Source organism: Apteryx mantelli, chromosome 30, assembly GCF_036417845.1.
Source record: "Apteryx mantelli isolate bAptMan1 chromosome 30, bAptMan1.hap1, whole genome shotgun sequence".
In the NCBI taxonomy this organism is placed as follows: domain Eukaryota; kingdom Metazoa; phylum Chordata; class Aves; order Apterygiformes; family Apterygidae; genus Apteryx; species Apteryx mantelli.
This window is the reverse complement of record NC_090007.1, coordinates 1,568,771-1,581,986: the sequence shown is the minus strand read 5'-3', so window position 1 is coordinate 1,581,986 and position 13,216 is coordinate 1,568,771. Positions and strand designations below refer to the sequence as shown.

General features: G+C 70.1%; 1 protein-coding gene across 1 annotated transcript; it reads left to right on the top strand.

Annotated features, from left to right (window-relative positions):
• The first annotated feature begins 837 nt into the window (after positions 1-837).
• Positions 838-7,120, top strand: CILP2 (cartilage intermediate layer protein 2). The gene is made up of 9 exons (XM_067313067.1): positions 838-898; positions 2,259-2,357; positions 2,522-2,794; positions 3,072-3,254; positions 3,504-3,662; positions 3,746-4,006; positions 4,155-4,263; positions 4,381-4,538; positions 4,749-7,120. Exons 1-9 carry the CDS (start codon positions 838-840, stop codon positions 7,118-7,120), a joined length of 3,675 nt encoding a protein of 1,224 aa, XP_067169168.1.
• The last annotated feature ends 6,096 nt before the right edge of the window (positions 7,121-13,216 follow it).

Here is a 13,216-nt window from a genome sequence, read left to right as displayed (position 1 = left end):
GGGTTTGGGGGGCTTTGGGGGAGTTTGGGGAATGGGGTGCTGCCACGCCAGGGCGGCACGGGGCCGCGGGAAAGGGGCTGCCCTCCGCCCGGCCCCCCCCGGGGGTTGATTTCCCTGGTGTCCCAGCAATTGGCTCCCCTGAGCCCCGGGGCCGTCCCAGCACAGAGGGGGGGCACCTGCCCCCATCCCTCCCGCACAGCCCCGGTTTGGGGCGATCCCGGGTGCCCCCTGCCCCATCCCTCCCCTCGCCGTCACATATGGCAGCGCCTCGTGCAAGCAGGGAAAGCCCCCGGGGGGGGGGGGGGTCGGCCAGCCCATGGGTGCAATGAGCCCTGCACGGCCTCAGCTCCCCCCTCCAGGGCTCGGCAGCGGGTTCCGGCACGCACACGTGGCCCAGGTCACGGCCCGGGCGCCCACCGGCCCCGCGAGGTGTCCGCCAGCCCGGCCTTGCCCCAAAGCACCCGGTGCCAGGGCAGCGCTGGCACCCCGGCCCCGCTGGCCCGGCGCTGCCGGCCTCGACCGCATGAGCTCAGAGGAAGGGCTTTTTCCCTTCCCTCCCAGCCGCATTCCCCAGCGCATCCAATTTTAGCAGCTTTGCAAAACAAACCCTCAAGTTTCCCGGGCTGGAGCGGCGAGCGGCAGCGCGCGGCCGGGCTCGCCGGGGAGGGCTCCTTCCCTCTTCCCTCTTGACGCGGCGCCAGCCCCGGCCGAGCCCCGCGTGCCAGGATCCGATTTCTGCCGTCTCCTGGCGCGAGCGGGAAAGGCCTCCTATATAGCCGTGCGGTGCCGGCGGGCTCGCAGTCGCGCACGCAGCCGGCGCCCGCCCCGACGGCAGGCATGCTCCCGCGGACGCTGGCCCTGCTGGCGCTCGCCGCCTTCCACGGTGCCGCCGCGCGAGGTAAGGCTGATTTACGAGGCTCGGCGACGGCTCTGGGATCCCGCCTCGCCTCTCGCCAGGGAAATTCCTCCCCCTCCGGCCCCGCTCCCCGGCCGCTCCGCAGACGCGGGGGCAGGCGCTCGCCAGATGTTCACCGGCACCGCGACGGCAGCCGGAGCCCGTCCTGCCCTTTCCCTCCGCAAGGTGCTTTTCGGAGGATGCGTTTGGGATGCGCAGGGCTGCCTGGCCGCCCCCCGGCTCCGATCCGGGACTAGGGCTGCCCCCCCCGGGACAAGTGCCATGATGCTCCGGCGCGGGATGGTGAGAGCAAGTGGATCCTTCCTGCTGCCGCCCCGGGGCCGGCAGGTTCCCAGCCCCGCTCCAGGACGGCCGCTGGCAGCGGCGGCTTTGCACGCGAGCAGCCCCAGCGGTGCCTGCGTGGTGCATCCTGGCGCTGCTGTTTTCCCAAGGGGACACTCCCGCTCTGTGCCCCTGCCGTGTGCGCTCTCCATGTGGCTGAAACCCCTGTCGCCGGCAAATCTCGCAGTGCCGCAGAGCGCCCGCGCCGGGGGCAGGCAGATGGGGCTCCTCTGGGAAAACGCCGGCTTTCTCCCCGTGGCCGCAGCGGCGGAGGTGGGACCTCGGGCAGCTGCGTCCCGCGTGCTCGCCTCCCCCCAGCAGCTCGGTCCGGCCGATGGTCCTGGCATCCTCCAGAGCAGCCGCCCCGGCGGGAGCAGGAGGAGCCGCCGGCCGGCCGGGGCGCGCAGGGAGCCCCCCACCGCGTCTCGCGGTCCTGGCCCCGTCCGTCCCCCGGGGCGGTGATTTTACAGCCCAATTTCCTGCTGCTTCCTGGCTCGGAAGCTGGGGGTCGGTGTGAGCCCGGGGTCACCCAAGCTCCGACAGCAGCTCGGCGGAGCCGGGGCCCCTTGACTCTGCTCCCGTGCCGAGCGGGGTTTCTTTGCCCTTTCCCGGCGGGTGTCCGTGCGCTCGCAGGAGGCGTTTTCCAGGCGCGCAGCCTGCAAACGTGGCGCTGGCACTGGCTTTGCAGCACAGGTGTCTGCTGCCGCTTGGTCTCGTCCCCGCTGCTCCGCAGAGGCTTGCCGTCCTCTGCTCCCCTCGACCGGCCTGGCCCCGCGAGCCCGTAAATCCTGCCGCGAGCCGGCCACACTCCCTCGCCCGGATGACGATGCCCGTGGGAGCCCCGGGGCAGGAGCGGGTTCCCCGTCCCGTGGGCTCCCCGCGGCGGGGCCGGCGATGGCACCGGCTATTTGCAGCACGGCGCCAGTTTCTGCGGCTCAGCCAGGCAGCGGCCGGGTGCCGACGGTCCCTTCACCCCGCGGGAGCCGGTGGCAGATGCTCTCGCCCTCCGCTTCCCCGCCAGACTCCCTGGAGAATGACTCGGAGCCGGCCAAGAGCGGCGCCCTGGACAAGCCCTGGAAAGCGGCCCCCGACGTAGCCGACCTCGACCTGGCCACGGCAGGTACGGCCGCCACGGCACAGCAGGCCGGACGCTGGGGACCCGCAGCCGCGTGGAGCGGAGCCCGGGCTCGGGATGCGGCCGGGTCCTTGCAGCCTTGAGCTGTCCCAGCCTCGCGGTTCGGGGCGGCAGCCGCGCTCCGGCGCCCACGGCTCGCTCCGTCCCAGGTGGAGGTGCCGAGTGGACGTCCTGGTTCAACATCGACCACCCCGGCGGGGACGGGGACTACGAGAGCCTGGAGGCCATCCGCTTCTACTACCGCGGGCGCGTGTGCCAGCGGCCCGTGGCCATCCAGGCCCGCACCACCGAGTGGGAGCTGCCGGAGGAGGTGGGCGAGATCGTGCACTTCAGCCCCAAAAAGGGCTTCCGCTGCGTCAACAAGGAGCAGCCGCAGGGCAAGACCTGCTCCAACTACCACATCCGCTTCCTCTGCCCCCTGGGTGAGTGCCTGGCCCCGCCGCCTCCCGAATCCAGCCCTGCCGGCGCCGCGGGCACCTCGGAGGCTCCAAAGCCACCTCCCTGGTGCCACGCTGACCCCCAGCCCCGTTGCCATCCCGGCCGTGTGCTGCGTGTGCCGTGGTCTCCCGGGATCTCCCCCTCCGCAGTGAACAGCCCCCGGGTGCACGGCGCTGGGGGAGCGGTGGGAAGCGCTGGGGGCCACCTGGGTGCCCGCGAGCCAGGAACCTCCCCGCCAGCGACCGCCCCTGCCCTCCCCAGAGCACATCTACTGGTCGCACTGGTCCTCCTGGAGCCCCTGCTCGCGGAGCGCCTGCGGCCGCAGCGGCACCCAGACCCGCCGGCGCCGCTGCGTCAGCGCGCACCTCGCCGCCGCGCTCAAGGAGCTCAAGTGCAAGGGCAAAGCCGTGGAGCGGCGGGAATGCAGCGCCGGCCCCTGCCCAGGTACGCGCTGGCCCCGGGCATCCCCCTGCCACAGCCGGCCCGTTCCGGGAGAGCCGGACGCGCCGGCGGAGGTGCAATAGCAGAGGCTGCGCTCGGGAAAAGAGCTGGGCAGGGGCTGCGCTGGGGAGCCGGCCCCGGCACGGCGGCGGCCCCGCGGAGCATCCCTGCATGCCGGCTGGGCTCGGGGGGTGCCGGGGGCTCGGGCGCGCAGTGCAGCCCCTGACGCCCACCCGGTGCCTCTGCCCGCAGAGGCCGCGTGGGCCGAGTGGGGCGCCTGGGGTCCCTGCTCCCGCAGCTGCGGCCGCGCCGCCAAGCGCCTCCGCCGCCGCAGCTGCAAGAACGCCAAGACGTCGCCCTGCGTGGGCCGCGCCGCCGAGGTGCAGAAGTGTCCCCCCTCGCCCTGCCCAGGTACCCGCTGCACCCCGGGGATGCACGCGTCCCCCCCCACCCCGCGTCGCCCTCCCGGCGTCTCACCGCTCTGCCCTCTCCAGCCTGCCCGGAGCACACGCTGCAGGGCACCGTGGTCTCCGCCACCGGAGCGGCGCTGCCCGGAGCCCGGGTCTTCCTCGAGGGCCGCCCGCCGGCGCTGCTGGCCCGGAGCGACGCGCGGGGCCGCTTCCGCGTGGCCGGGCTGTGCCCCGGTGCCGCGGCCAACGTCAGCGCCCACCTGGAGAAGTTCGCCCCGGCGCTGGCGCCCGTCGTCTCCAACGGCTCCGGGCTGTCGGTGGTGCGCCTGGTGCTGCAGCGGCTGGGTGAGAGCGGCGGCGCGGGGCCGGGGGGCTCGCGGGGGGGGGCGGTGGGAGCCGGGGTGAGCCGGGCCGCCTTCGCCGGTGCGTGCACGAAGGGGCGGCGGGGGGCTGCCGCCGCTCGCCGCACCTCCGCTGCCTTCCTCCCCTGCAGAGAAGCCCTACATGGTGACGCACCCCGAGGCGAAGGTCCGCCTGGCCGGGCAGCGGGCAACCTTCTGCTGCAAAGCCTCCGGCACCCCCGTGCCCACCAAGTACTACTGGTGAGCGCGGGCTCGGTGCCGGGGTCTTCCCGGGGATTTGGGGCGGAGGGAGGAGGGTGCCGGGGGGGGGTCCCCCGGCGCAGCGCCCCGCTGAGCCCCGGCACCCCGTCCCCGCAGGTACCACAACGGGACGCTGCTGGACAGGAAGGTCTACAAATACGGCAGCCGCCTGGCGCTGCGGGGACTGACGCCGGCGCAGGCCGGCACCTACCACTGCAAGGCCAGCACCGAGGCGGGCGCCATCCAATCCGCCCCGGCGCGCCTCACCGTGCTGGGTGAGCGGGGCCGGCGCGACCTGGGGGCTTTGCACGGCGGTGGGTGGGCGGCTTTGGGGGGGGGGGGGGTCGTTGCACCTTGCTTTGGGGAGAGGGATGGGTGAGCAGCGGCGGCGGGTTGGGTGGCCGCTGGGTGCACGGCGCTGCACGCGATGGGGAGGCTTCCTCCTAACGCCGCCTCTCTCCCCCGTCCCCCACCATCACCCCCAGCCCCGGGGCAGCAGAGCTGCAAGTCCAAGCCTGAGCCGAACCTCATCAAGCTGCCCAGCGAGTGCCGCCGGGACGCGGTGGGCTCCCAGTACTACGACGTGGGCCGCTGCCCCCCGACGCGGTGCGCCGGCAGCCCGGCCGACGAGGCGCAGTGCGGGGAGGGCGCCCGGCGCTGCTGCGGGGTCCGGCGCATGGAGGCGCGGGAGATCCAGTGCTCCGGCTACCTCCTGCCCATCAAGGTGGTGGCCAAGTGCGGCTGCGGGCCCTGCACCCAGCCCCGCATCCTGGTGCGAGGACGCGTGACGGCAGCCGACACCGGGGAGCCCCTGCGCTTCGGCCAGATCTTCCTGGGCAAGAAGAAGATCGGCTTCACCGGCTACAAGGGCTCCTTCACCATCGAGGTGCCGCCGGACACCCAGCGGTTGGTGGCCCGTTTCGTGGACCGGCAGCAGAGGTTCGTGGACGCCGTCAAAGTCCTGCCCTTCAACAGCCGGGGCGGTGCCGTCTACCAGGACATCAAGATGATGAGGAAGAAGGAGCCGGTGGACTTGGATGCCAGTCAGACCAACACCATCCCTCTGGGGGAGGTGAGAGGCCAGGAGCCCGTTGGAGAACTCGTCATTCCCGCCGGCACTTTCCTCCGCTCCTCCGGGGAGGTCTTCAAGGGCACTGTCAAAGCCAGTGTCACCTTCCTGGACCCAAGGGACATTGCAACAGCTGGCGCTGCCTCCAGTGACCTCAGTTTCGCCAACGCGGAGGGGGAAATTGTCCCCCTGCGGACCTACGGCATGTTTGCAGTGGACTTTCGGGAAGGGGAGTCCAACGAGGCGCTGCAGACGGGGCCGGTGGAGGTGCGGATGGATGCAGGGCAGATCAGGATGCCGGAGCACTTGCAGAAGATGAAGCTGTGGTCCTTGAACCCTGAGACCGGCTTATGGGAGGAGGAAGGCGTCTTCCGCCAGGCCAAGGAGAAGAGGGGAAAGAGGGAGGACAGGACCTTCCTCATCGGGAACATGGAGATCCGGGAGAGGCGTCTCTTCAACCTGGACGTGCCGGAGAACCGCCGCTGCTTCGTCAAGGTCAGGGCTTACAGCAACGAGAAGTTCAACCCCCACGAGCAGCTGGAAGGGGTGGTCATCAGCCTCATCAACCTGGAGCCCCAGCCCGGCTACCCCACCAACCCCCGGGCCTGGGGCCGCTTCGACAGCATCGTCACGGGGCCCAACGGCGCCTGCCTGCCCGCCTTCTGCGACGGCGAGCGCCCCGACGCCTACTCGGCGTATCTCACCGCCACGCTGGGCGGAGAGGAGCTGGAGGCCGTGGCCTCCAGCCCCGTGCTCAACCCCAATGCCGTGGGGGTGTCCCGGCCCTACTTGAACAAGCTGGGCTACCGCCGGCTGGACCATGACGACCCTGACTTCAAGAAGACGGCCTTCCAGATCAACGTGGCCAAGCCCGACCCCAACAACATCGACGAGACCAATGGGCCCATCTACCCCTACCGCAGCCTCAAGGAGTGCGAGGAGGCGCCGGCCAGCGCCAACCACTTCCGCTTCTACCGCGTGGAGGTGGACAAGTACGAGTACAACGTGGTGCCCTTCAAGGAGAGTGACCTGACGTCCTGGACGGGTGACTACCTGTCGTGGTGGCCCAACCCGCAGGAGTTCAGGGCGTGCTTCATCAAGGTGCAGATCGAGGGGCCGCAGGAGTACATGGTGCGGTCCCGCAACGTGGGCGGCAGCCACCCGCTCACCCGCGGGCAGCTCTACGGCTTGCGCGACACCCGCAGCGTGCGGGACCTGCTGCTGGAGAGCAGCTCGGGCGCCTGCGTGGAGTTCAAGTGCAGCGGGATGCTCTTCGACCAGAGCCTCGTGGACCGCACCTTGGTCTCCATCATCCCCCAGGGCAGCTGCCGCCGCACGGCCGTCAACAGCCTCCTCCGCGAGTACCTGCTCCGTCACCCGCCGGTGGCGGAGAACAACAACACGGCCGCCTTCACCATGCTGGCGCCCGTCGACCCGCTGGGGCACAACTACGGCATCTACACGGTCACGGACCAGAACCCGCGGCTGGCCAAGGAGATCGCCATCGGCCGCTGCTTCGACGGCACCTCGGACGGCTTCTCGCGGGAGATGAAGTCCGGCGTGGGCACGGCCGTGACCTTCACGTGCCAGGAGCGGCCGGTGACGCAGGAGAGCTTCTTCCAGCGCCTGCTGACGGCGCCGGCCGAGGCGCTGGACGAGATCCGGCGCGAGATGGGCGCCAACGAGCAGCGCCGGGCCCCCCCCGAGGTGACGGACTTCTCCTCCGGCTGGCGAGCGCCGGCCCAGCGGAGCCCCGGCGGCCGGCGGAGGATGCGGGAGCAGCTCTGAGCGCCGCCCCGGCCCCCGTCCCGCCGCCCCGGCTGGCTCAGCCCTGCCCCATCCATTACCCACCGCTTTTACCTGCGCGCGTTTATTAGGGCCCGAGGGGGCACAGAGGGGCTGCGCCGGGGGGGGGGGGCTGCACAGCGGGATGCGGCTAGCGGGCAGCGGCCCCCGCTCCCAAGGGACCCTCCTTGGCGAGGGAGCGGAGCGGGGAGCTGAGCCCAGTCCCGGCACCGCCGGCGTCTCCCATGTCCCGGTGCTCTCCTTGCCCCGCTGCGGGGCCGGTGCTCATCCCCCCCCCCCCCCCCCCCCGGGACTAGGGCTCCCGCGGCCGTGTGCCCTCGGGGATTATTTAAAAAAAGAAAAAAAAAGAAAAAAAAAAAAGAGGGGGGTGGGGGGAGGAATCAAACAGGTGATTTCCCTGGAAATTGGGAAGCAATCGTGCCCCCGGTCCTTGGCTGCACTGAGCAGAGGGCCTCGAGGCTGGACTGGGGCGCAGCCTCGCCGCTGCGGTGGCCCCACGCCGGGGATGCGGCCAGCAGCATCCCTGTCCGGTGGCGCGGCCACGGCACGGCCACGGCATGGCCACGGTGCAGCCGGCGGGAGGCGACCCAGGCAGGGATCATCGGCGCCGGCTCCTCGCTGCGGGAAGCCTCGGCCGTGGTTTCTTGCAGGAGGCGGCAGGAGCCGGGGCTTCCCTGCTGCACGGTAACGTGGTTTCTTTGGAAAAAAAACAAAAAACAAGAAAACCAACCCCAAGGATTTTGATTAAAAAGCCCTTTTTGTGTTTCCTCCCCGCTACCCGAGTGCTGCCAGCTCTCCGGCCCAGGCAAGGGGAGCGCGGGCGCAGGCAGTGTGCCGGGACGCCAGGCTCAGCCACCGCGGCCTTAACACGAGCTGCGGTGCCTCAGAAAATCCCTGATGTCTTGCCCCCAGGAGGGGGCGTTTTGCCCCAAATACCCCCAAAAAATCACTTCTTAAGCCGCCCGTCCAGCAGGGTACAGCCATCCGCCGAGCCGCAGCTGCTCCCCTCTCCCCCGGCGTGGGAGCGCGGCCGGGAGGACAGCGGGCGCGGGAACGGGAACGGGGCCGAGCCCCCCGGTGCCGGCGCGCGCCCACGGCTCGTGCGGGTTTGTACATTATTTATTACGAAATATACGGTTGTGTTAGAGCCGCGTGGCCCCGGGTGTCTCTGCGCGTGCGGCGCTGCCCGGAGCTCAGCCGGGGAGGGAGCCGGGACGGACGCGGGGACGCGGCCTCGCCGCGCTGCTCCTCCCGGCCGCCGCTGTTTGCCTTGGCCCCGTTCAGCAGCCACCGGCAAAGCGCTCCAGCCCACGCCGGGGGGACGTGGCAGCCCGGGGAGTGGGGGGCTGAGCCGGCTCGGGGGTGCCCTGCGTGGGTACCCCGCTTCCCCGCACCCAGGGCTGCAACAGCTTGCGGGGTGGGGGACAACCTGGGGGGGGCGGAGGGTGGACGGACGGGAGGGTCCCCCGCGGGATCGGGTCTATTTGCGATACCCTGGGGTGGGTGTGTGTGTGTGGGGGGGTCGTTTGAGCATTTTTTTTGCAGAGATCTGCAGAAGTCTGTCCGTGCTCATGGAGCCCTCGGGATCGAGCCGGAGAAGCAGCGGCTGCCGGCTCCGCGTGCCTGGCAGCCGGGCTGTGGTCCCGCGCCCCCCTCCCACCCATCCCGCTCCCTGGCGGATGCTGTAATGGAACATGCCGTGTTTATGGGTCCAAAAAAATCCCCTTCTCCTCGCAGGACAATGTTTCCCTTTTAAAGCATGGTTTGGCCAAGGCAAGGCATTTTTCTGCCCTTATGCTGGATGCTGCCACTTGCCAGATCAAAGGGGACGGGGCACCGGGAGGGACGAGGGGGACGGTTTGCCAAGCCACCTCTTGGGGCTTCAACGGCTGAAGCACGAAGCACGAAGCCCCTCCGTCTCCAGCCTGAAAGCAAAGACTCAGGCTGGCCACGTCGGGCGGATGATGCTGCGATAATGCACGGGAAGGAGCACCTGATCCCCTGCCCCCACGTGCCCAGAGACCCCGGGCGCTGGCCACGGGTGTCCCACCCACCGGCGGCAGCTCTGCCGCAGCAGACACCTCTGCGCGATGCCCACCTTGCTGGGGAGGTGGCCAGGCCCAAGACCCTGCTTGGGAAATGAGGCTGGCTAGCGAGGAGGTCCCGCATGTCCCCGGTGCTGTGTGTCCCCGGTGCTGCATGTCCCCAGTGCTACATGTCTCCGGTGCTACATGTCCCTGGTGCTGCCAGGGGGTTTAGGAGCCGCCTCCACCACTCGGAGCCGTGTCCTGACCTCCGGCCCGCGGGCGCCGGGGTCTTCGTGGAGGAACAGCGGTGAACGCTGCACCGCGTGCATCGTGGACCGCGAGGGCCGCGGGGGCCGGGGCTGGGGACATTAGCGGGCAGGACTGTTTTCCACCATCTGTTTGGCTTGGACGGAGGCAGCTCCTAACACGGGGCGGATGGAAGCAGCAGCGACTGCAGCTCCGCTGCTATTTATGATGTCAGGGCGAAAATGGGGCTAAAAACAACACAAAGCAGCAACTCAGGAGTGGCCGGTTGGACGTCCCAGTTTGCAGCCCCTTGTGCTAACCGCTAGGCCTTCCTCCCCCCCCAGATGCACGGGGTCGAGCCCCTGCAGGGACCCAGGCGTCCGGGTTCCCCATCCCTCGTTTGCCTGCAGAGCCTGTGGGGCAGGCGGGGGACCATAGGGACCTGGCGCAAAGCGGTGCCGTCGCTCCTTGGCCCCGTCCGTCCTCGCTGGACTGGCCCCCATGGCCCTGCTGCCCGGCAGGGCAGTCCGTGTGTCCCTGCTGCCCATCAGGGCTGTCCGTGTGTCCCCGCTGCCCGGCGTGCAGCCGTGCCTGAGCCTCACAGCTTCCCCTGGCTCCGTGGCTCCCGGCCGGGGCCTCTGCACCACTTGGCCCTTGCAGCAGGAAACCAGGCTGCTGGAAGGCCCCAGGGAAGGAAAACCCCAAACCGCTCCCGGGCAGCTGCAGCGTCTCGGCAGCGAGCTGGAGGGGCCGCGCGCGGGAGGGGGCTGTGTGCAACCTGCTCCCGTCCCCGGCTCGCGGCCCCTTCTCCGTGGGGAGAGTGCCTCCCTCCTGCCGACAGCTCTGAGTCTCCACCGAGAGCTTTGAAAAGCCTTGAAGAGCTGCAGAAAAGCATCCACCTCCCGAGGGAGCCCGGCTGGGAGGGAGCTCCCCAGCCCCAGCCCTCGGCATGACGCTCTCCAGATACTCCCGTCCCTTCATCATCCGTCCCTGTCCAGCCCCTCCACCTTGTGTTTTACATTTCAGCTCCTGCCGGCTACTCAGAGCCGAGGGGCGAAGGTGGTGGCGTGGAGGGGGCAGGGGGCAGGTGCAGAGCTGGGGGGACGAGGGGGCAGCGGGGGCTCCTGAGCCACCCGAGTGGGGCGATGGGCACATGGGCACGCTGGGGGCAGGTTGCATGGGGAGCCGGGGCGGATGCAACCCTGGACGCACTGGGGGCAGGTTGCACGGGGATCTGGGGTGGGTGCAGCCCCGGACACGCTGGGGGCAGGTTGCACGGGGAGCCGGGGCGGATGCAGCCCTGGACACGCTGGGGGCAGGTTGCATGGGGAGCTGAGGCGGATGCAGCCTCAAACACGCTGGGGGCAGGTTGCACGGGGAGCCGGGGCGGATGCAGCCTCAAACACGCTGGGGGCAGGTTGCACGGGGAGCCGAGGTGGATGCAGCCTCAAACACGCTGGGGGCAGGTTGCAAGGGGAGCCGGGGCGGATGCAGCCTCAAACACGCTGGGGGCAGGTTGCAAGGGGAGCCGGGGTGGATGCAGCCTCAAACACGCTGGGGGCAGGTTGCAAGGGGAGCCGGGGCGGATGCAGCCTCAAACACGCTGGGGGCAGGTTGCAAGGGGAGCCGGGGCGGATGCAGCCTCAAACACGCTGGGGGCAGGTTGCATGGGGAGCCGAGGTGGATGCAGCCTCAAACACGCTGGGGGCAGGTTGCAAGGGGAGCTGAGGCGGATGCAGCCCCAAATGCACTGAGGGCAGGTTGCACGGGGAGATGGGACGGATGCAGCCCCGGAGGCGCTGGGGGCAGGTTGCAAGGGGAGCTGGCGGGGGGGATGCAGCCCCAGATCTGCCGGGGAGGCTCACGCTGGGTGTGGGGCCTGGAAACCCGCCTGGGGCCAGGGCTGGGCTGGGGGCCGCAGCCCACAGGGCTCCTGGCGGCCGCCCGGCCCTGCACCCCACCCACATGCTGCAGCTCTGAGCTCATGCTAAGGAGCGTCAGCAGGTACCAAAATAACCCCCGGCCCCCCGGAGGTCGCTGGCTTCCAGGCGGTGCCGAACCTTGCAATCCAGACTGGGGCTGATTACCCGGCCGACCGGCCAAGCCGCCAGCTGGGATGGTTTTGCCTCTGCTTCGCCTAATTGCTAGCAGAAACCGCTGGTGTGCGGCTCCGGCGGCGGCGGGGGGCTGCCAAGCAGGCGGCTCCCGGCCCCAGGACCCCGCACCGGGCCGGAGGAGGATGGAGAGCCCAGAGGGGTTTTCTGCATGGTTTGGGGGTCAAACCCACCTTTTCCTCCCCTCCTGCACCCCTGGCATGAGCGATGCTCGTGGCCGAGCGGCGGAACGGGCAGGTGGAACGAACACGGCCGGTGCATGAAAGTCTCTGAGCAAGAGCCAGGGCAGAGCGGGAGCTGCCAGGCTCAGGCTTGGGGCAGGAGCGATGCGGGCGGAAAGGCCTCCTCCTCCTCCTCGCCCCCTCGTACCGGCGTCGCAGAGCTGTGGGGCGCTTGGCGGCTGCTCATGAGCCGTGAAGCCCCGATGCACCCCAACGCAGCGACCCGGCGGGGAAACGGGCTGCCGCCTCCCGGGGCATCGGGGCGGCCGCATCCAGCCTGCGAGCGGGGCTCCTCCGAGCGCAGGAGCGAAGCAGCCGCCGGCTCGGGCGCGTTTCCCCGGCATGGTCCCGGCAGCAGGGCAGCGGCCGCGCCGGGGCAGCCGTGATGAGAAACGCAGGCCGGGGGTGTCCGGAGCGGCGCTGGTGCGCAGACGGGCCCAGCTGCTTCTCGTTACCTCCGAACGCTGCCCAAAACGGAATAACAACCCGGGGAAGGGAAAAAGGAGAGAGAAACCAGCTCCCCATCCCGCCCCGCCAGCAATTAGAGATGGCCGGAGCCCAACGCAAATGAAGCCGCCGGTAGCTCGCGGGAAGCACTGGCGCGTCCTTAAACGCCGCCGCGCGGCCGGGGGGGCTCGGGCTCCCGTTTTCCCGGTGGGCACTGCTCGCCACTGAGCGCCGGCGCGCTCTGACCCCGCCACCCCGGCCTGGCACCCGCGCGGAGGCGGCAGCCCGCCGGGGTCTCCCCAGTTTGCGCCGCGCGTGGGGCTGTGGCCACGAGCACGTCCAGGGGCCGGCCGGGAACAGAGGCTCCTCTGAGCACCAGCCGTGAGCTGGAAAACGACTTGGGAAACATCTCGCTCCTCTTTTTTTTTTTTTTTTGCATTTAATAATGGAAAATGTAATGACAGCGCCTAAATTGAAATAATAAAAGAAGCCTTCCGGAACGCCAGCCCAAAATAGGAGTGAAACCCACGTTTCAGGCTGCAGGGAACAGGCGCAGGCAAGGGATGAAAGGGAAAAGCAGACGTTTGGAGGCCGGGTGCAGCTGCAGGGCGGCCTCCGCGCTCCCCGTGCCAAACCTGCCCTCGCCCTGCCGGGGCGGCCGCGGGGGGCAGCTCCCCCCCTCTGCCCCTTCCCGCGGCTCCTCTCTGCCCCGTCTGCCCCCGGCATCGCTCCCCATCGCGGGGAGTTGGACCCCCCCCCCATCACCCCACGCCCCACAAGCCGGATCCTGCCTGGGGCTCCAGTGCCTGGATCCCAGCCCCAGGGCTTGGCTTCCTCCTCTGCACTATCCCGGGTGGAGCGGGAGAGGAGGCACCCGGAGCAGGGGACGGTTCCCACGCCGGAGCCTCCCTGGGCGGCAGCAGCCCCAGCGGTGCCAACTCCCCGGCTCCGTGCGATGCCGGAGCCCACGCCGGGTCCAGCTCCCGAATTCCAGGCCGTCTGGCCAAGAGATGCTGCTCGGCT

Bases quoted from the DNA above. Each gene is read 5' to 3' on its own strand.
- CILP2 (XM_067313067.1), top strand. From the start codon at position 838: ATGCTCCCGCGGACGCTGGCCCTGCTGGCGCTCGCCGCCTTCCACGGT. The intron at 4,264-4,380 runs GTGAGCGCGGGC...CCGTCCCCGCAG, and splicing joins GTGCCCACCAAGTACTACTG to GTACCACAACGGGACGCTGC. The intron at 4,539-4,748 runs GTGAGCGGGGCC...CATCACCCCCAG, and splicing joins GGCGCGCCTCACCGTGCTGG to CCCCGGGGCAGCAGAGCTGC.